Source organism: Bos javanicus, chromosome 15 (assembly GCF_032452875.1).
Source record: "Bos javanicus breed banteng chromosome 15, ARS-OSU_banteng_1.0, whole genome shotgun sequence".
Classification (NCBI taxonomy): domain Eukaryota; kingdom Metazoa; phylum Chordata; class Mammalia; order Artiodactyla; family Bovidae; genus Bos; species Bos javanicus.
The window spans coordinates 23,827,786-23,850,710 of record NC_083882.1 but is presented as its reverse complement, the minus strand read 5'-3'; the positions used below and the strand labels follow the sequence as shown (position 1 = coordinate 23,850,710).

The window sequence follows — 22,925 nt, the reverse complement described above, 5'->3', positions numbered from 1 at the left end:
CTTCCTAGCAGCAGTAATTGGGTTTTGTCTTGGCAGTGGGAAACGCTGGCATCTTCCTTCCAACTGTAACCTTTTCTCAGGATGGGTTTACGCACAACAGGTTACCTTTTGAGCAAGATCCTCACTTCAACCCTAGGAAGGCTATGGAGGTGAGAGGAAAGACCATAACGATCAACTTCAGTGAGAGTATAATCATCTCTCACCCTGCTCAAGTTCTAGAAAAAAAAATTACGTTCAACTCTAAAACTGTGCCATGCCTTCTGTGTCTAAAAGAGGTTTGCTTTCTAATTCACGTTCAACTCTAAAACTGTGCCATGTTCTCTTTGTCTAAAAAAGGTTTGCTTTTTAATTCTTTAAACCATAACTTAATTAGGTGATTGAGAAAACTGACTTTTCATGTGACTAGCAATGCCTGCTGCTGCACTGCATTACTCATGACTGACTTGGAATGAAGGACTGACCCCACCATTTTCCAAAGGACTTCTTGGAATCTTGCTTGGTTAATCATCCATTTTCATACTGGCAGATAACAAACAACAAAATCTAGAGGTCTTCTTTTTAAAAAATATTAAACGCTGGCTTTTAAAACACAGTGTCCGCTATAAAAATTCTCACCTTAAAGAAGGCTGGGCTGGCAATGAATGAAAACCACTTACGACCTTTGAAGTTCAAGACCCAGTTACTCAGATTCAGTACTCAAACCCCAGTTACTGGGTAAACACTCAGAAGGAGGTCTTGCCTCTCTGTGATGTTACTAAGCCAGCCTCTGTTTACAGATAAAGTCCAGAGGAATGGGCACCTGAAGACTGGGTTAAAGATCCAGGAGGAAGGTGCCCTTGAGCCTTCTGGGTGCTCTGAGGGCAGAGCTGAGCTGTCGGCCCAGAGCGGACAGCTGTCAGTCCTCACTGACAACTCCATTCCCCCTCCACTCTATCCGACTTCTTCCAGAACTGGTTAATTCAGGAACCAACTCTGCTGAGAGAGTAGATTTAGCCCTTGTTCAGTATCTCAGAATGCCTACACCGAGCTACTTAGTTTCTGCTGGTGCTGCAATATTTCTGAATAAATTTCAAAAAGATAAGCTTCCCTGAGTGCCTTTCAGGAGCTAGGAGCGTTGCATGAAAAGAATGTGCTGCTGAAGACTTCCCTCCACCCTTCTGAGCTCAGCCTGGGAAGAAGCTGAGCCTCAGCGGACGTGAAGCCCGGGGACATCTATGCAGGTAGAGACTGGACCACAGTTCTGCTCCTGGAGGAGGAGGGATGCTCCTGTTACTCTTGCTTCCAGGTCCACTACTTATAGCTTACAAAATTAGGATGTCCTTTTTGGGGAGAATCACCCCCGTCCTTCATTCTTGGCAATACTGCTACTAAGTAGCTGGCTGTGTGTGTGCGCGTGCTAAGTCGCTCAGTTGTGTCCGACTGTGTGTGACCCCATGGACTGTGGCCTGCCAGGCTCCTCTGTCCATGGGATTCTCCAGGCATGAATACTGGAGTGGGTAGCCTATCCCTTCTCCAGGGGATCTTCCTGACCCAGGGATTGAACCTGGGTCTCCTGTATTGCAGATGGATTTTCCCAAACATGGAAATACATGTTGCAAGTAACCTAGTGCTAAAGAACAGAGTTCACCAGTTAAACTGTGGGCTTAACTCCCCTGCAGGAGGTACCCGTGATGCAAACTCATTCATGCTGTGTGGGTTCGCCCACCCATGCTCCTAGAGCCTTTCAGCTATCACCAGCCAGACAGAAAAGGGAGGTGCAGTGAGCTCAGTTCTTTCACCTCCTAAAAGCACATGTGAAAAGCCTTCTGGGTTCTCGTGCCCATGAAGGGATTCTGAATAGAGGACTGGAGATGCTCTGGTTACTTTTCCAGCATCCTGGCTAATGGTGAGATGATGCCATATCCTTATTTAGAGGCCCTTTGCAGACCTCCACCGTGCTTGGCTCAGCAAAATGTTGCCACAGGGTAATCGTCACACACAGAAATTAATAAATAAACACAATTTCAAAAGACAAAAAATTTGCATGCTCTAAAACAGGACGAGTGTTAGCCTCTTGGAGTAACCTACAGACATTAACAAGAGCACAACTAGACTAAGGTCAGTGTGGTTAGGGCCCGGCCGGCATCATCTACTTCAGCCTCTAGGGGACAAAAGGGACTGGAACTAAATTAAAAAACTAGAACTAGCAGATGTTAACACTCTAGAAACAGGTAATGAGGTATGAAGAGGCACTTACGTGGAAGAGGGCTATCTGCATATCCCATGGATGGAACACAGACGAAAAGAAAAGACAAGAGACAGACCCAAGAAAAAAAAATAAGATGTAAAAGAAATGAATAGGATCTGCAGAACACACGGAGCTGGAAACGCAAATTATCAAATTACTTCAAATCCAGAGAGAAGCAATTCCTGTAGGAGGAAGATGAGACAGGCTCTCTACTTCTGCAAAGAGGCAGGGGGATCACTCTGCAGGCCCCTGACCCCATAGGGAAGAAAGTGGAGGATTCTCCCCTATGCCTTTTGACCCCAGGAGTCAGAGGAGGGCCCAGGAAGCTCTGTGACTGCTGGGAGAGTCTTGCTACAGCATCTTCTTCACCTGGATGGACTCACCATCCTCCATGGGGAGGAACTCCATCTGTGGAGGGACTGAACTAGACCAGGGCTCACCCAGAGCTTGGCTGTGTGTGGGGATGGAGAAGTATGGCAGGCTTGGCTTAAGGAAAGAGGGAGCAATGGAGGAAAACAGAACTGCAACTCTGAATGGGATCAGGAAGAAGGGACTCCTGAAAGAGGCCGTGACCAAGGAGACCCCAATGGTGCTCCTGAAAGGAGGAGGGGTACGAATGACAGAGGCCATTTTTTCCCTCTTTATTTTGTTGGGGCTTTGCTCCTGCTCATTTATCCTACAGCAAGCTCTGTTTCCCTGTAACTGGATATCTCTGCTTCATTAAAACCCCACAACTAATTATGCCAACCATCACTGCCTTTACTGTCTTCCTTCAAGTCACCAGGTGCTTGGAGCCCATGTGAGTGTGTGTGTGTGTGTGTGTGCGTATGGGTGTGTGCTCAGATGCTCAGTGGTGTCTGACTCTTTGCAACCCCGTGGACTATAGCCTGCCAGGCTCCTCTGTCTATGGGATTTCCCAGGCAAGAGTACTGGAGTGGGTTGCCATTCCCTTCTCCAGGGGATCTTCCCGACCCAGGGATTGAACCCAAGTCTTCCTGCACTGGCAGGCAGATTCTTCACCACTGAGCCACCAGAGAAGCCCCTAGGGCCCTTGTGACAAAGAGCAAATCTCCCAAATCTGTCCCCACCATGCTGCCCTGAGTCTCCTCAGTGCCTCTGATGACATGCATGCGTGGTTTTCTGACCCGGCTGCTACTCTAACAAGCTGGACCAGCTATTAGACTGTGTCTCCAAGCCCTTTGAGAAACTGAGGACCAAGGGAGTGGTATCGGCCGCCGCTGAGGGCCAGAGAACTAGGAGGTGGGACCACCGTGAGCAGAGGGACCTGTAAAGACAAAACGCTGTCATCTGAACACTGGATGGGTCCCCCCACCCCAGGGAGATGAGCCGGGCAGCGGGCTGTACTTACGGACTGGCTGCGTCTTGAACTCGGAGGCTGCGCTGATCTCGCCCAGGCCCTTGCCGTTGAGGGCCGCCAGCCGGACTGCGTATGTTGTCTCGGGCTTGAGGCCCACGATGGTGACGATGCCCTCCATGCTGGCTGTTGTGAGAACAGGTAAAGGGTCACAAAGAGGGGAAAGCCTAATGGTGAAATAGTGCAGCTGCCGTGGTAAACAGTACAGCAAATCCCTCTGTGATTAAAGGTAGAATTCGATCCAGCAGTTCCAGTTCTGGATCTATGTACCAAAGGACTGGAAGCAGGGACTGGAATAGATATTTGTACAAACGTTCAAGGCCATCTTGTTTACAATAGCTGAACTGTGGAAACAACCCAATGCCCCCCAACAGATGAATGCATAAACAGAACGTGGTCTTCCATACAGTGGAGTATTGTCCAGTTTTAAAAAGGCATGACATTCTGATGCACTACAGCAGGCATGAACCTTTGGGACATCACACTAACTGAGATAGGACAGATACAAAAGGACAAATACTGTATTATTCCACTTACATGAAGTACCTATAATAGTCAATATATATAGAGAGACTATCAATAGTCAACTATGGGCTTCCATGGTGACTCAGTGGTAAAGAATCGTCTGCCAACGCAGGAGAAGCATAAGATGCAGGTCTGATCCCCCGGTCAGGAAGATCCCCTGGAGGAGGAAATGGCCATTCACTCCAGTATTCTTGCCTGGGAAATCCCATGGATAGAGGAGCCTGGTGGGCTACAGTCCAGGGGGTTGCAAAAGATTCAGACATGGCTTGGAGACTAAAGAGCAACAACAAGAGTCAACTCTATAGAAAGCAGAAGGGTGGCTGCCAGGGGCTGGGGCAGGAGGGAATGCGGAGTTGTCATTTAATGGGTATTGACTTTAGGATGAAAAAGTTCTGGAGATGGACAGTGGTGACCGCATAACGATTTATTGCCACTGAACTGTGAACACTAGAAAATGGTTAAAATAATAGTTTTTATGTTGTATATAGTGCTCACTCAGTCATGTCCGAATTTTGCGACCCCACAGACTATAGCCCACCAGGCTCCTGTGTCCATGGGAGTCTCCAGGCAAGAATACTGGAGTGGGTTGCCATTTCCCATTCCAGGGGATCTTTCTGATCCAGGGATAGAACCCGAGTCTTTTATGTCTCTTGCACTGGCAGGTGGATTCTTTACCACTAGTGCCAGCTGGGAAGCTCATGTTATATACATTTTACTACATTAAAAAAGTTAACTAGGAAACAAAAAGTCTGTTGGACATAGGATTAACCTGCCACAAAGTTTGTATGAGGTTTCAGGGGGATGTGAGGGAGGTGAAGGATGATTTTCTTGTAGTTCTAATCCTGATTACACAGAAAGTCTTCCTAGCCCTCCCCAAAGCTGGAGTGATGGGAGCTTCCTGCAAGGATGAGTTCTCAGTAAAACTGAGTCGGAAGATGTCTCTGAATTGCTGTGACACTGCATCCTAATCCAATCCATTCTCAGTTCTACCCTCATTTCTGGGATTAAAAATTTCTATGGAAACAAAACTTACTTCACTGAGTTATTCCAATTAAACCTCAAAGGGAGAGTCAGACATAAACACATTCAATCCTCAGGGCAAGATGAGCTGAGCTCAGAAACTTCAAACTGCAGTCATCCAAGGGTCATTTTTCAAATCTTTGGAAATATTATCATAGAATTGATTTAAAAGAGCTGTCTCACCGGCTCTGCTTATTAGGTTAATGTCATAATTACACGGCAGTCCCTGAATATACCCAAGCAGGACTGGATGGGTGACAGCAGAGACCCTGAAGCACACGGAACCCAAATGTGCACAGCAGGGTGGACAGGACTCCTCTGGGTTGTGCTCAGCACTTAAGTAGGGCTTCTGCTTGGAATGCAGAGCCGGCCTCATCTGTCTTGGCACGGTCATGAGAACCAGGTTCTGAAGTGCCGGGGTGGCAGAAGGCCAACAGCCCCACATGAGACGTGACCACAGCCTAAGGCTGGATACCAGTGACGGTCCTGCAGCACGGGACATCAGCGGGATGGCAGGCGGTGGCATCTGGCGTTCCCCAGTTGGGGGGTGTCACGTCAGAAGCCAGGATCTGGTGAACTCAAGGGGGCTGTGCATGTGTGCCCAGAGACATCATTCTCAAGTAAACTCTGACTCTGCAACTTACCTTCCTTGGCATCATACCACTTGGAGTGCCACACCTCCTCACCCATTGCTCTCCACTCAGCTTTGTATTTGAGGATGGGCACTCCGCCTGTGGCCTCTGGCTCATCAAATTGCACCTGTGCTGTGCTAGAGTATGGCTCCACCTGGTCGATGGATGGTGAGGATGGAGTATCTGTGGGGAAGACACAGATGGAGACCCAGGTCAGCTGGATGTGGCCCAGGACGTAACTTCCGATCATGAAACATGACTCTCTTATTTAACTCTTGCAAATCTTGTCATCTGTATTCTGTCTTCCTGGTCTACCCCACCATATAATTCTCTCCCAATATACCCCATGTCTAGATCTTTAAGCCCCCTTAGCTCTCAGCCTCCTTACCCTGTGGTTGCTGACCTTTACTCCCCCTTCTTCCCACTTTCTGTCATCACAGAAGGTCATGAAATGGACCAGCCAGGGTGAGGGTGGTGTAGCTGGAAGGGGCACTCACCTGCTTGGACAAGGATGAATTCCAAAGACTCCTGTCCGATGCGGTTCACTGCGGTACAGTTGTAGTTTCCAAAATCATTTTCAGAGTCTGGGGTCACCTTTAGAGAGAAGGAGCTCTTGGGTTACAAGTGTCCCACGGAATGGCCACAACCTCAGATCCTTGTTTACTGAACTAAGAATAGAATCAGTAAAGCTCCGGCTCATAGAGTTGGTAGATGCAAACTACTATATAGAGAATGGATAAACGACAAGGTATAGCACAGGGAACGCCATCCAATTTCTTGGGATAAACTACAATGGGAAAGACGATAATAAAGAAGAATGCATCTCTGTGTATAACTGAGTCATGGTGCTGAACAGCACAGATGGGCACAACATTGCAAATCAACTATACTTCAATAAAAAAAAAAAAAAAAGAAAGGGGTCTCATGAGGAAGGAACACTCTGCTCCCCTCCAGGCCCTGATCTGGCTCCTCGAGAGGAAGGAGCAGGCTGAGGCTGGCTTTCTTCCCCAACGAATGGCTGCCCAGGATGCGCCAGAGAAGCGAGGGAGAGGATATCAGCTGTACCCAGCAGCCTGTCCACATTCAGACCACAGCTCCTGCACCGCGCCCCCGCCCCCACACCGCCTCACCTCCAGGTAGCTGGCGGACGGGGTGTTGTAGATCTTGATGTTGCTGTAGTTGGAGCTGGGCAGCAGCTGACCGTCTCGGAACCACGAGATAGTGGCACTGGGGTAGGCAAACACCTCGCAGGTGATGTTCACCTGGTTCCCCTCCCAAGTGTACACAGCCACAGGGCCCTGCAGCTTGGGGGCATCTGCAAAGAAGGACAGCGGCTCCAGAAAGACTGCTGTGATCGCGGAGTCCCCCCCTCTGGCTTCCGGCCCTGAGATGGCGGAAGCCGATCTGACGCGGGGGAAAGCGGGGATCGGGGCTTTTCCCATGAGCTACGTGGGGAGACAAGCAGACCCGTAAGTCTGAGGATGGTGTGGGGGGGCCCCTTGGGGACACAGCTTTGGGATGACCTAGGGCCTACCGCCGCGGGACAGGTGCGTCACCCCGACCCTGCGCAGCCCTCCCTGCCCCGCATCCTCCCGCCGTTCTCCTCACATTGCACTTCGAGGTACATGGACTGGGAGTCCTGGCCGATGGTGTTGCTGGCAGTGCAGACATACTCCCCGGCGTCGGTGTACTGGATGCTCTTCAGCGTCAGGGACGACACGCGGGCGTGGCTGCGCACCACCATGTGCCCGTCCAGGGTCTGCCGGAAGGGGAGGGGCGGTGTCAGCGTCTGAAGTGGGCGGGGCTGAGACCAGGCATCACTGCGCATGACCAGCCTCACAGCTCTCCCCTCTTTGTGCCAACGTCTAGGTCTTGCTTTAGGTACCAACTCGTGGCAGCGCGGCTCCAGAGAGCACCATGGGAACTTGGGTGCATCCCAAACAGAAAAATGGGTCTCAGTTTATCCAAGCAGCCTAGCCTGTGTGCCAAGACTGGCTTGAGAAGGACAATCGAGGCCCCCAGACAGCTTGGCTTGGCATATCTGAAATGGAAGCCAAAGTCTGGCCAGCAGGCATTGCAGCTGCAACGGTCTCACCTCATGAGGTTCTGGAAAACCTGCACTTCCGTCCTTTCCTTCCCGCCTATCTGCCTGTTCCCTGGTGTGTGCACACGTAATGGGAGCTCCGAATGCGCCAAATGAAAGAAATGATACAAGAAAGTCATCTTTCTGAAGATGCCTCATTTTCTTGAATGCTTAACCCTAAAACAGTTTCATTCCAAGAAAGTCTAACAATCCAGAGCTCAGGAGCTGTTGTGCTGGAAGTGAGGGGAACTGGGTCCCCTGTCCTGGGATGGTGATACAGAGATTGCCAGCCATATTTAGGACCCTAGACACCACAATCACCATGTTTTAGCCCTTGACACTAGAACTGTCTTCCTGGGTCTTTGGAATTACAAGAACTGGTCAAACAGACAATCAGCATATGAGGCCTGGGCAATGGGTTCTGGAATATTTCCTAGGGGTTTCCCCTTTATACTCAAGTAAAATGGTTGCTGGCCTAGGAAGAGTCTGGGCATGTGGCCTGAGCTCAGATCCTCAAGAAAGGGGGTCATCTGAAGAAGGAGTCTGGCTTCTCGTGGGCTGGGCCGTACTTTTATGTCCACTGTGTGGTATTCCATAGACAGGGGCATGTGAGTGCTCTGCCTATAGCATCTGTCATCCCATGAGGTCGCGCTTTTAAAGAACTAGAGAATACCTGCCTTCAGGTTCCTTTGAGCTGCCAGTTTGGAAGCCTGAAATCCAGTCCTGAAATATCATAAAGCAGGCCAGTTTGGGGAATTCAAAAACAAGACACCGTTGGCCTTAACTGCAGCCTCAGATCTACCACAAGAAGTCCCTCTGTCATCCCTGGTATTTAGCTGATCAGTCGTGTCCGATTCTTTGTAACCCTATGGACTGTAGCCCACCAGGCTCCTCTGTCCATGAAGATTCTCCAGGCAAGAACACTGGAGTGGGTTGCCATGCCCTCCTCCAGGGGATCTTCCCAACCCAGGGACAGAACCCAAGTCTGTTGCATTGCAGGCGGATTCTTTACTGTCTGAGCCACCAGGGGAACCCAGCATCCCTGGTAGAGCTGGTCTATTTCAGTCATTTAAGCCCCATCGCATTTCATATCCAGAAGCTGGAACACAACTGCCAGCAAGGAGACAGAAGAGCTGAGCAAAACCATCGCCACCTGCTGCAGTGAGCGCCACCCCTCTCTGACAGGAATGCCCAGATGCCTCGGCTCTCCGCCCCCAGGTGCCATGTGAAGCTGAGAGGCTGACTGGTTGAGAAGGAGCACCCCCAGAGGATATGCACATGAATGTGAGCTGACATGGGCTGGGGTAGAGGCCTTGCCTAGAAAATCCAAGACATCTGGTTTGTTGAAGATACTGGCTCCTGAAAACCCTTTTCAAGTGGGCAGACAGGGTCCATGGCAGTGTGTGATTTTCGTGTGCCAAGCAAAATCTTGACCCATCACCTAAACCTGTGGCATCCGGAGTGTGAGGTCATCCCTGCAGTATCTACGAGGGCTGACCTGACCTGCTCATCATCCCTATTTCCCCAAAAGACAGAAGAGTAAGAACATAGGTTCAGCCAACAGTAACGCCAGCCAGAAGCTGAACTCTATAATTTTTTGTCACATTCCCAGGACTTGTCCTTGGGGCCACCACCACAAACCAGGAAAACTGACCGGAACCTTTCAGAAGTCAAGAGAACATTTCCATAAGGAAGGATGTAGCAGCAGAAGATGCAAAGAGAGTCATGTATGTAAGAGAAGGACATCAACAAGCAAGCCCAAAGGGGGGCATGAGCAGTTTTTACTCAGAATCATCTAGAAAATGGTCAGAGAGAAATGACAGCACTGACAGTCCTATTTTCCCCCCTTCTATCAGGTCAGTTTGTCTAAATTTCTCTCTGGAAAATTTTCTCATTGAACGATGTCAACAGAGCAGTAGGCGGCCTTCCACAGGGATCTGTAGTTTTGCGGTGGCTCAAGACAGGACTGATGACAGGATTACTTGCCAGATGCCCAGTTCTTCCCTCCGAGGGGGCGCAGACAGACTCCAGGGTGATTGGACTATTTCCCTCTGAAACGATTTACTCTGGCACCAGGCCAGAGTCAGATAGCGCCCCCTCCAAGCCATTCAGACCAGAGGTCATGTAGGCTGATGGTCCAGATTCAAGAAGGAAGCAGATAAACTGGACATGAATGAAAAGATTGTTATGGCAAAAAGACCCTGTTTTGCAAAAAAAAAAAAAAAAAAGCATGAAGGGCAATTACAATTGCTCTTCTCATCAAAACATTTTTGTCTCTCTTCTTGCCGGGAGAAGTCCTAAGGCTTTCCAGAGCTTACAGAGTGAAATTGGCCACAACTCAAGCCTTCTTTCGAACTCATCTGGATTCGTGGTCTTCATTTCTGACTGAGACAAATAGAAGGGAACGGCGCTTCTGAGCCCCAGGGGGCAGAACTCACTTGAAAGTCGATTATGTCCAGAGTGAGATAACTTAAGATAAGGACACTTCGGCAAAACGGAGTGAGGTGTCTGCTTTCCTGGGAGTAAACCAATTACTTCCACTACTAATAGCAATCCTCTCAACATCTCCTTAATGCTCCCTGATAAATCTCAGCTCCTCCTCTAGCTGGGTCTAAATCTGAATGACAGGGGAAGATGCACAAGGCCAGGTGGAATGAGAGGGGAAGTGGTTCAGGAGTGGCTGATAATTAACCCTTCTTTTCTCCCATCCCCAATCTTAATGAGCCTGTGACTTCTGGGCAATAAAGCACCCAGTCTGTGACAGCACTCCTGGGCTGCAGGAAGAAAGTGTTTCAGTGATCCTGTGCCCCTAACTACAGTCCCTACGCTGTGGAGGAAGGGATGATACAAAGGGAGCTTATAATGAACTAGATTTGATGACAGCAGGCTGCAGAAACTACCATCAGTGCCTGGGGACAGGCAGTCAACTTTTTAAATATTAAACGGCATTAAATATTTATAGCCATGACCTGAAAACATGAGTTATGTGTTCTGAATAATTATCATTTCTGAAAGACCAGGGGGATGGGTTTATCCAATTTAAATATAGTCCACAGGATTGCCATATTCTACATTTATAGTATTACACAATATCTAAGTTCCATCTAGAGAAAAGGTTCCTTTATATTTTACAGATTAGATTTTCGAACTTCATCTAAAGCATACTGGTTTTGATTTCAATCCTGTCACTTAATCACACAAATCAGGTCAAGAACGGTAGACATAATCCTAAGTAGGGTCTTGGGTGCGTAGCAATTACAATCTAAAGATTAATATTTAACCTCAGTTTTCAAACTAAGTCCCACATTACCCAAATGGCAGTCAGAGAAATTTCAAAGGCTAAATACGCTACTGACTTAAAACACACACACACACACACACACACACACACACACACACACACAGAACCATTTATGACACATCATTCTAATCTCATAAATTTAATGCTCTATAAAAGTAACATAGATGTGTTTAGCAATTTGGGAAAACCAATGAGAGACGTCATTTGCATTGCTTCGAGATGAAATGTGATGTGGTAATTTACCAAGACCAATCATGATAAAATAAGCAAGCAACAAGATGAGTTGAGCTGTAAAGGTAAGGGCTGAGTGGGTTTTTAGATCACTAAACTCTGTGACTTTATGATCCAAAGCCACATCAACCAGGTGAGAGTCAAAAAATTTCATCATTTCAAAATGCCTGGCCTGGGAATTGGGGCCATTTATTTCTCTGAGTATAATTACCTGGATGTGATTTTATCAGCATCAGCAAGAGAATAAGATCCGGTCTTAGGAAATAATAAAGATTTGTTCATCCACTCCCAACATACCTTGCTCGCTCATCCTGCAAGGACACTATTGCTAAGTAACGTCTACCACTATGGACCTATTCTTGAATCACACTAAATTACTAGTTAGTTTTAGCATGTCTGGTTATTAAACTGCAATGGCGAGTTAAACTGTAGTGCTTGCAAAACTAAAGACTGACTAGTGGTCGGGCAAGCTATACCTCTTGCTTCTCTGGTCGAGTCCACGAAGCCTGGAGAGAACAAGATATAAAACACAACAAGAGAGCAGTAAAATTTTACAATATGTTGCTTCAGAGAATTGATGTATCCCACTGCGTTCCGTGCACATGCAGTTTCTTTCCAATTCAGAGCTTTTTCCAAGGCCCACCTTCAATGGTGTGTTTACTGCCCAATGTAACTTAGGATTTAGCTTATGCTTAGCTTTTCTGCCCCCCTTATGCACATTAAGGTGTACAATTCACAGGTAATGCTTCTCCTAATCTTTGGAAGACATACATATGGCTACCAGCTGACATAGTAGACTGCTCCTATTCCCAAATACCTTGAATATCCCTCATGTCAGTAGGTGACACTGCTAGCTCCAACCACACAATACAGAGAAACTTACAGAGTAGGTTTCCTCCTTCGGATTTGATGGGACAGCTTATCACACATACATTATTTTGTGCTCATGCATTTTGCAACTCTGCATGCATACTATTAAAATCAAATTTGTATTAAAAAAAAAGGGGGGAATGAAGAAAGGAAGAGAGAGGGTATATTAGGAATGAGAAGAATGCCCTTAAAACTACGGGGCAGGATGGTTTGAGGATACTGAACTCTGAGTGCTGTGGTAGGTTCCAGTTGGTTCTTAAAGGCAGAGGGACGACATGCTGGTTTAAGCATCTTCATCAAACATGGCATTCACAAAGGAGAGAGCCAACCCAGGAACACAGGGGCCTTTGGGTATTTTCCTACCCACATCAAGATTTTTTATTTATCCAGCACTGGGGAATCTACTCTGCTTACAGCTTTTCTGATTTCATGATGGGAGTCAAAAACATCATACCTGATGTCGTTGACTGCCTGACTATCCCTGAGGTTCAGATGGAAAACGGATACAAAAGACACCAGAGACACAGCAATGCAATCCCAGGAATGCGAATGAATTAGCAAACATTTAGTAAGAGGCTACTAAATGCAAGGAGAGGCTACTAAATGCAAGGAGCTGTCACGAGAAATGAGGGATGTGGATTATGTCACAGGATGGTGGAGTGAAGAAGGAAGTGAGAAACAGGAACACGCATAGACCAGAGCAACAGTGGGCAGACATGTCACACACGTGGCTGCTGTATCCACATCATTGAGAAGCTTGTGTGTCACATGCCAGGGCTGCACGAATCAAGACTGGTTTCAGGGCCTCCATCATATGAGTTGTTTGCTTTTCAGATCAGATTCTTCCTGCATCTCTCTCAACTCACTGTGGTTTTGTGGCTTTTAGAATAAGTGGATGCTAGTAACACAATGCTTCTAGTAGCCTGAACTTCCACCTGTGTTCCTGGTGGGATAATAAGATATATCTTTTTTTTTCCCTTAGATCAGAATTTCAGGTGAACAATGACTAATTTTTTAATTTTAATTTTTAGTGTAGTGTTTAAAATTTAAAACATCTAGCAAAAGAAGATCCCCATGCAGCGTTTACCTGGGACACACTTATACTTAAAAGAAAATATCTGGTAACCCTAGTTGGGAAAAGCAGAGGCAGTTCAGTAAGTGGCTAAAGCACACCTCCTGTAAGAGGAATTGGTAAGGACATCAGTCCAGGTCCTGACAAACAGTGCCAGGGAGAGAGCAAACAGGATAACCTGACCCTGGTAATTTGGTGAAGGCATGTAGCCCACTTTAAGATAACCTGATATGCAAATATACACACTTACAAATTAGAATATGATTAGCTATTTGAAAATGGTTAGTTCCAGGTGCTTTTTAACATTGCGTGTTTCATGATGTTACACACAAGTCTGTAGGAATATGTATACAAACTAAAGTGGGGTGATAGACACTTCTCCTAGGTTTTCCCCTGTTAGACTTCTGTCCATATCCTAGATAAAACAGACTCTAACTGCTCAATGCAGGCACCTTACCCTGCGTTTAAGAGTAAGCACCTGATTTGTACTGAATGAGGAGTTCTTCCTGATGAAAAGAAACTTCAGTCTCCAAGGAATACAGAGTTTCAAAAAGTTTCTCTCTTTTGTAGGATACTCTGTCAACTCAAGATACAAGGTTCATGAAATGCCTTTTACTTATTTCTGTCTCTTCTGATCTCAACACTTTGTGTCTCTCTTTCTCCTTAGACATTAAGGTTTTACCAGCCTTTCTTTCTCAGTCTCTTCAAAGGCCTAGAGACGTTCAAATGAGCAGGCAATGGAGAGAGTATGCAAGTCACCATCTAGGGGCCTCACTCAGTAAGTAAATAGCACCTGGAATTTAGTGCCACTTCCTGTGGGTCTTTAAAATACCTGGCAATTTAAAAAATGAGTCTGAATGGGATGAGTAATAAAATGATGTGGATGCACAAATTTTCTTGGTATCACAATGACCTCCATACACAGAGATCAAACTGACCCACCACAATGTTCAAAAATTTTGGCCAACATATTAGTGACCACTAAGAAATGGATTAACTGTCAGACAGATGATCTCTCCTAATGATCTTAGTGACCCAACCTAGCCTAGTTATTATCAGCTGTTGAGTGAAACCAACTCAACTAAAGCCTAACAGATTGATTATAATCAATCTGAAATGAGTGCTTCGACTAAAGCTGTATATTATCAAAGATATTATGTGACTTTTGGGCTCACTGTACTTTTTTTTTTTTTTGCTTTCTTTCTCATCTTTTTTGAATGAAGAACATCAGTATTCCATTAGAAAGTCAGCACAATTCCATGGTTGAAAGCTTTTGCTCTCCCTCCTCTTAAAAAGGAGAAATACTAGACTCAACTAAGCAGTGAAGCAAAAGAGAAAGCCGTATTTAATCAGTGTCTACTGTCACCAACTTTATTAAAGGAAGCACTGAACCTCCCAAGAAAGTCATCAGGATCATTAGAGAGCACCACAGCGTTATGCCCTCTACCCCTGAGCCACTGACCCCTGGTTGCATTCTAAGGGCTCAGCACTTGATTTTGTCCCAGTCAATATTTTTATCAAGGACTTGGACAAAGATATTTCAAATAAGTATTCATACCAGGTTGGAAGCAACAGCTAATACAGATGCTGGACAGCAGTTGCATGGAGAAGGCTGAAATACCTGCCCTTGGGTCTTGGACTTAAGAGCTGGGTCATCATTGACTGTTGGACCCCATTACTTTTAACACATATAAATGAAACAGGTAGCCCCCACTGGCTGAAATGCTGTGGACCCAAAGACCTCTAAGGACAGTTCTGATGAAAACCAGTCCTGACTGGTCAGCAAGATGGACTAAAATGGTCATTCTCAAGCCAAGGAGCGTTTCTTTATGTGATGTTTTTGGTAACCAGAATGATTAGAGGTGGTTACTAACATTTAAAGGAAAAAGAGCAGTGGTGCTAAATATCTTACAATGTACAGGACAGTCTCAGTGAAGAAAGTCTTTCCAAACTGTCATCCTGACCCCCGTTGAGAAATACTGGGTTGCAACAAACAAAACAATTTTTAATAGAAATAAATGTAGAATTCTACATTATTGGTTAAGCAATCAATTGCATCAGGACAGGGGATATGTGGCTTACATGCAGTTCATACTAAAACGAGCTGGGTCTTTTAGCTGACCACAAGCTCAACAGGAGACAACGGAATGAGAAAATTGTTAAAGGGCTAATGTGATATTGACTGCATGATGTCAGTGTCCAGACCAAGGGAGCGATAAGCTAGGAGGACTGCTGTACTGGGCGCTGCAAACTGAGAGGGAACGCTCGTGAAGTGAAGCTCTCTAGTACAGGACGACCAGAAAGGCGAAGGGTGTGAAAACCATAAGATACGAACAACAGTGAAAATAACCGGAAGTGTCACAGGGTAAGAGGACCGACCAAGGAAACACTGGAGGGCTGGTTAACAGTTCCCACGCAAGGGTCCCAGTGGCAGGGCGGGAAGGCTGGGAAGCAGCCGGCTCTCTCGAGCCTCAGGGCTACCGCCTGCCCTGCAGAGGACTGACACTGTCGCCCTTCAAGCAGGGGCTGAGTGACTTTCTGGCAGTGAGACGAGACAACCTCCAAAGGAGGCTTCCTTCCAACCTCCTGGGATTCTGGCAGGTCATGGGATCTACTTCTCAGGAGCCCTCCTGCCCTTCCTGGTAGACACAACTGTCTATTCTTACTGCTCAGTGCATAATCTTGACTTGCAAAAGAAAATAGTTTGCCTCCGCTCCTACAGTTCTGTGACTCTGATAATCATCTTGATACCTAATTATTTATCATGCAACTTCAGACGCAGGAGACAATGAGGAGTGGCTGCCAAATAAAAGTAAAATTTACTATTTGGCATCCAACTGGCTCACAAACAGGCCATGTCTGCTTTCTAAATTTTTAGCTACTCTCAGTGTAAGATGACTACCAGGCTGTTTTGATGTCAATATATAACTAATAGAAACAGCAACTTTTCTCTACAGGGTTTCATTTAGGCAAATATGCTGATCTGGGGTTACATCCCTGGCCAGTTTGGAAGACTCATTCTGACACTGATTCATTCATATTTCAGTAATGTCCCTTGAAGGTGGCCCATAGTAAAAGAAAGCAGAACACAGCCTATGTAGCTGGGCTTAAATACTTTCTCAGACTGAGACTAGTGATCGACACTGATAACTGAATTACGCAAAGCCTCCTTGGCTTGAGATGGTCTCTGCTGGACACGTTTGGTTTTCATATTTAGGAAGTATGAGGGTGCATTAGTGACTGGTTTTTTGTTCTCATTCTGTAAAAATGAATTCACAGGTACAAGCCAGAAGTATCTACCTATTAAAGGACCTGAGGTAGGCACAAATCATAATAACCTTTCTGGTCTAGCTTGGCTGCTGAGCTATTCCTAGAAAAGATATAGAATTTAAAACCATCATTAATCTGGGGTAGATGTTATTTCTGTCCTTCACTTTAGGTCAGAGATGTACATTGGGTCATTCTGGACAAATCTACTCTCAAGCTTGATACAGAAAAATCCTCCAAGCGGCAGCCCTGTGGTTTGAGCCCTGAGATGTACATTCAATCCACATAACACACATGATGGGAGCTAAAAATCTGAGTTGAGGGTTTAATTCCAATGTTGATAAAGAAAGTATCCAAGTAAACACCACATTACTTAATTCAGTTGGTTTTCACAATATCAAAAAAGCATATGTAAGTTTCAAAAATACTTAGCAGTTCCTCAGCTGAGTTTTGGTTAAGCTGAATTCAACTCTGGAGGTAAAACTTGCAAAAAATAATGGATTTTTTTTGGAACAGCAATTTCTGTTCCTCTTGATTTAGCTTTGTCTTCTATTACTAGTAGAGAAATCAGTTGCTCAAATGCAAATTCCAAATTTGGCTCTGAAATTTCACACTCTCTCTTTTTAGCTGTATTTGAGTCTACTCTCTCTAGGGATTTCCTTATGCAGACAGAAGAGTGATGATCTATCATGTTCTGACATTCTGGTCAATCAGCAATCCATTATAAATGTTCTTTAAGGCTACGGCCATTACTCCTGAATAGGTGACAAAGCTGTGGCTAACTAAAATGAAGCCCATTACTGCAGGATATATGAAAAGAGATTGGAGAAGTGCCATGAGATGGTTTAAGTTGCTTTAAAACCAAGCTTCTTCCTCCTCCTGCCTTTTGGCCCACTCAATAGCACAAGGCTGCCCAGTATGGGGTTACCTCAATTTTCATATATGGTCAATAATAAAGACAGCTTTCCGGTGACCTATAAATCCATGTGCTTGAAAGCTATATCTTACGAGTCATTTAAATTTGCCAGGAACATTGCTGCATTGTTTTTCAGCTCTCAGAGACTATCCTGCAGAACCTGGTGTGATCTTCCTCACGTAGAAACTGCTAGTTATTTTTGCCTTGAGAACAAAATGATGCCCAAATGTGACTGAGAACACAGGCAGACACAAAGGCAACCACGCTTTTGTGCATGTAGTGCATGAATATACGCATCACAAGGAAAATAATTGAGAGGCTCATTCTGACCCCTATTAGGTCTGGGAGACATTTCCTTGGGTGCTCCTGAGATGATGCTAATAGCACCTAACGCGCTGGGATCTCAACTTCCCCCTTTTCTTCCCCAGCTCCGTAACCGTGCCCTGGAGAATCCCTATCTCCGTCCTCCTTGTGATGTCTAACTTACCCGCACCCACTAACATGACACCCCTGCAGATCCATGCAAGGAGCTATACCTCCTCCATCTCAAGCGGGTGCCGAACAGGCCACAGCCAGGGCAGGTGGGAGGAGGGGGCCCACAGAACCTGGCGGTGACCTCCAGCGACCACATCCCAATTTCTGGTTCACTGAAGAGGGCTGGGCATGGGGCAGACTCAACCCGAGTCGGGTCTGAGTTCCATGGCCCTGAAACTCTCGGGTGATATTATACCTTTTCTTCACTGCTGATGTTTCGGGTGGACGTTCTCCAGGTGATTGAGGGAATGGGGTCTCCCGAGGCTTCACAGGTAAGAGTGACCTGTTCCTCCAGTTCCATGGCAGTCTGGTTCTCTACGTAGGTGATTTTGGGTTTTGCTGAAAACAGAGAACATTTCTGTGAGTTTACCTGATGTAGTTTAGCTTTCCAGGTTTGAATTATAAATGCATGTATCCAACGAGGTTATTAACTTATTAAGCCTAAAGCCGTGTTCTAGGTGTTGCACGAGATAACGAGTTGAACTCCCCAGGAGCTGACAGTGGAGCCGGCCTGTGTCAACACCACAGTGACAGTACTAACAGCCAGGTCCTGTATGGTGGCAGCTACCAGCACAGTGGTGCTAAGGGTTGAGCAGAGGATGGGCCCGCCTCTGGCTGGGTCTTCAAGACGGAGGCAGCTTTGGGGCTGGGCTGTGAGATTATCAGGAGGTGGAACTTAGAGGGGACACAGAATCATCCCAAGTGTGGAAAGCCATGTGAATGAAAGCAAGGAAGCAAGAACGTGTGAGGAGAGAGTGGGGAAGAGAGCAGAGTGTCAGGGTCCATGGGCCTGTGCCTCGGAGCAGTGGGAGACAGCGCTGGATCCAGGCAGAGAGTGTCTTGATCATCCGGTGACAACTCTTGCTTGGATTTTATCCCGTGCCTGCTGGAGGCCCCCTCACGGTGTTTGGTCAGAGGAATGAATGCTCGTTTGCATTAGAAGAAGGTTAATCTAGGAAAAATTAAAGATGGAGAAAGCCTGAAGGTGGAGAAACCAACCTGGAAACCACAGGACCCCTCCAGATGTGATGTAATATGATCCTGAACATCATCTCTAGGGGAATAGAGAAGGGGCAGCTTCCAGAGAGATGCTGAAGGAAAGCTTTGCAGGAAGTGGAAGTGAACGGAGTGCAAGTAGAGATGGGGAGAATCCAAAGGAGGGATGAGGAGACCAAATGACTCAAGAGATTCTGAGCACCTTGGAGGGCTATGCTAGCATTAACTTGAAATGTGGTGGGTGACCTGCTGGGGGCTGAGGAGTGGCTGGGGAAGAAGATGAGTTGAGATGAGTTCATTTTCCAAATGTTTTGGGTAACGCAAGAAAGCGCAGGCATTCACGGCTGAGTTTAAATGTTAAAACATTAGAGAAAATTGAATTTTCCCAATTTAAAACAATTATACTCTGAAATCACTAAACCTTCCATCGAAAAGAGAGCACTGCACAAATGTAACTTATTTCACTAATAGAGAAAAAAGCCAGGCTAGATAAACAAACAAATGATAAATAAATTCGAAGTATGGATAATTTTTGAAAGAACTGCATTTGCTTTATATTCAAATTCATGCAGTAACTTCAAGTAGGCTAATAAAACCACTGCCTATTATATATCCTCCAAGTTGAGGCCTTGGTTCTATTTTAATAAACAGAAAACAGTGATGGAGCTGTGCATTTTCCATAGCAAATATCTACTTCTATATGAAATGACCCATATCGTTCAAATATTCTCCTACAGCTTATCTGTCCTAACAGCCTGCTTAGAGCAAATCCTTTTTGAAGGTTAGCATCAAGGCATGTCTCAATTCAATGAAGCCAAATGATCACAAATTTGAACAAATGTGATGGAGCCCACATGAGTGAGGTTTTCCTCCAGGAAGCTTCTGTGTCTATCTTGATCAACAAAACTTCCAAGGAGCTTACAACCCATACTGGACTCTGGAGTAAGTGTTAAGTGTTTTTGTTGAAGAGGAGGTTTTACAGAGGTAAAATAAAAGTTACATTTCTTTTCTGTTAAAAATCACAAATTAAAAACTTAAAAAAAAAAAAAATCAGCCAAACAACTGAAGTCACTGAACTCACAGGTGGTCTGGGGTCTGAGGGCAGCCCCAAGAAAGCTATGTGGACACTGTGGTCCAGACAGTGTTTGTGGATATTGTCCTGACCCACAACACTTTGTCCTGGCAGCGAAAGTTAGCAGAAGACAGATCCGTGACAGTTAGCATCTATGAAGAGTATCTGTAATCTATGAGGAATATTTGGTCTTGGTGACTCCATTTCCCAGATGGTTATAAAGGTTGCCCTGTATAAGTCTTTAGAACAGGCAAAATATATTCTTACTAAAACATGATTAACAATGGCTAATTTTGTATGATCTACAGAGGCTGTTGGAAGGAAGGCAAGCTACTCACTGTTAACTTAATCGTCTCTGCACCCCAGAAGCAAGCTACTCTTGTAACTAACTGGAGTCTTAGAATACTGCCTTGGAAACAGGAGAGCAATATAATTTATTGTCCAAATTGGGGCATTCTTGAGAGTGAAAGGCATGCTGTAAATAATTACTCTGGGACAACGGGCATGATTGAGCAGACAGAGACAGGTGTGGGGTCACCCTACTCAGGAAAGAGTCCCCGCTTTGCACACCAGCATCTAGAAGACTCTCTTCAGCGTTTATCTGTGAATGGTACTTGCACCGTCTTAATGAACCTCTGTTGTTGGCCCTTGACTTTGGATCTCTGTTCTGTTCTTTAAGGAGAAGGCAATGGCACCCCACTCCAGTACTTTTGCCTGGAAAATCCCATGGATGGAGGAGCCTGGTGGGCTGCAGTCCATGGGGTCACTAAGAGTTGGACACGACTAAGCGACTTCACTTCACTTTCTGTTCTTTAACTGCTGCCATGGGATTTAATGCCTTGGACTGTTCCATTGCACCTCTCCTCACGGGCCCCCCTGTGAGCACAGCTGTGCTTCTGAGTTTTCTAAGCATGCCTGCTTTCCCCACCCAGCGCATCAATGGCTCTGCACCTGCCACCGAGGGCCAGACTTGTCCACTCTCACTCCAGCCCAGGCGCCTGGAAGTCCGAGGAGGGTTCCAGGGCCTCTGCTTCCCTGCACTGAGAGGCTGGGTGTGACCAGGTGCCCTTTCCTTCAGGCACCTGTTTGTCTTTCGCTGTAACTCATATGAGCTGCTTTGGTCCTCAGGGGTCAGCTAAGCAAAACTTCCACCTATTGGTGAACGTGCCTCAGTCCAAGCCCAGAGAGCAGTACAGACCTTGAGAGCATTGGCAGAAGCATAAGGATCTGTAGACACAAAACTGCTTCTTCAGAAGGTCCTGTTAGGTACGTAGAATAGGGAAAAGGAGTCCAAAATGGCGGTGGCTAAAAGCAAGAAAGGTCAAAGGAAGGTCCGAGGACCAGAGTGAAGACTTCAGAACAAACAGCACTCCTGGCTAAGCCCAATTTGCATAGGGCAGGCCCAGGTGGAGGAAAAAAACATATAAAAGGAGGAGCCAAAGCGCTTTCTCACGGACTCTCTCTCCTGCGTGCGTGCGCTCTTTCTCTTTCTCTTTCCCTCTCTCACGCTCTCTCTCCCTCCCTCCCCACGCACTCCTCCACTCTCTTCGAGTCTTTGGGTTGGCATGCCCTCACGCTTCGAGGATGGATTCTCCTGCTGTCTTCTAAATAAAATAGAGCTGTAACACTGATTTGCTTAAGAGCTATAACATGGTTTGTCCAAGACCCGAGAGCTGTGACGCGCCGAGGGCTTTAATGTCCGTCGCTCCAAATCTTTGTTGTGATGAGTCAAAGAACCGAGGAACATACACTCAAGTGACAGTCCCATGGCAGGAGAAGCGGTGGAAATGCACTGCCAAGATTAAAGGAAGATAGGATGGGCTTAGTGAAAAGAGCTTCTGGTTGATAACTAGGGCAGCACATGCTAGAGCATGTCCCTTTCTTAGGAAAAAATGGTATTGCTTAGGACAGTTATGGTAGTCCTTAATTTAGATACGTCCCTTGCACACTCCTTGCCAGCCCTTCTTGAAGCCACAGTTCTGCACATCTTCACTGTCTTAGCTGCAGGCTTCTTTCCTCTTGTACCTCACCACTGTGACTCTGCTGCTTCTTGGAAACCTACTCCATATCTCCCCTAATGCTGGTCCCTGAGGGCAAGCCAGAAGGCCAAGGATGGGAGGAAAGGGGCTGGAGAAAGATGAAGTTTCACCTAGTTAGCCCCACCTCACCTGGCTCCCAGATCCTGGCACTGATCTCCTAAACCCCTGGGAGAGGCTGGTAGGAGGAGGAGAGAAATGTGGTCAAGAATGTGGGATGATGAGAGAAAGGAGGGCATATATGGGGACCAGGTTACTCCAAGGAGGCTAAGTGAACTGTGCTCAGGATGTTGCAGAGGAGTATGGACCTGGATTAGACATCCACTGCTATTACTGGAGAATCCCAGGGACAGGGGAGCATGGTGGGCTGCTGTTTCTGGGGTTGAACAGAGTCGGACACAACTGGAGTGACTTAGCAGCAGCAGCAGCAGCAGCAGCAGCTATTACTGTTCAGTCACTGAGTGTCTGACTCTCTGCGACACCATGGACTGTAACCCACCAGGCTCCTCTGTCCTCCACGATCTCCCGGAGTTTGCTCAAATTCATGTCCACATCTAAAATGGATTAGATATACACGTCTATTGAGAGAGTCAATTCCTAGGCAGGTTGATAGGAAGTCTGGGATCCCCGAGAAGGAGAAAGGGGTCTGGGGCTCTCAAAGCAGAGATAGGGGTCTGGAATTCTCAAGGAGGAGGAAAGGACAAACATCTATTTTTCTCTTCATTCCTTAGTCTTAGTCACATAAAACGTTTTTTTCTTTAAGCTGGG

The 22,925-nt window shown here is 46.3% G+C and overlaps 1 protein-coding gene across 24 annotated transcripts in view; it reads right to left on the bottom strand.

Annotated features, from left to right (window-relative positions):
* NCAM1 (neural cell adhesion molecule 1) overlaps positions 1 to 22,925 on the bottom strand; it is a 362,325-nt gene that overhangs the window by 38,989 nt on the left and 300,411 nt on the right. For 9 of the 24 annotated variants that reach the window (XM_061440308.1, XM_061440309.1, XM_061440310.1 and 6 more), the window contains exons 8-15: positions 18,250 to 18,392; positions 11,871 to 11,900; positions 7,388 to 7,538; positions 6,910 to 7,094; positions 6,277 to 6,373; positions 5,792 to 5,962; positions 3,597 to 3,728; positions 2,237 to 2,251 (exon numbers count right to left, since the gene is read on the bottom strand). In XM_061440308.1, coding sequence (XP_061296292.1) covers positions 2,237 to 2,251; positions 3,597 to 3,728; positions 5,792 to 5,962; positions 6,277 to 6,373; positions 6,910 to 7,094; positions 7,388 to 7,538; positions 11,871 to 11,900; positions 18,250 to 18,392 — 924 coding nt within the window. The remainder of the gene's footprint in view (positions 1 to 2,236; positions 2,252 to 3,596; positions 3,729 to 5,791; positions 5,963 to 6,276; positions 6,374 to 6,909; positions 7,095 to 7,387; positions 7,539 to 11,870; positions 11,901 to 18,249; positions 18,393 to 22,925) is intronic. The other 15 variants (XM_061440313.1, XM_061440318.1, XM_061440326.1 and 12 more) reach the window with 3 other exon arrangements.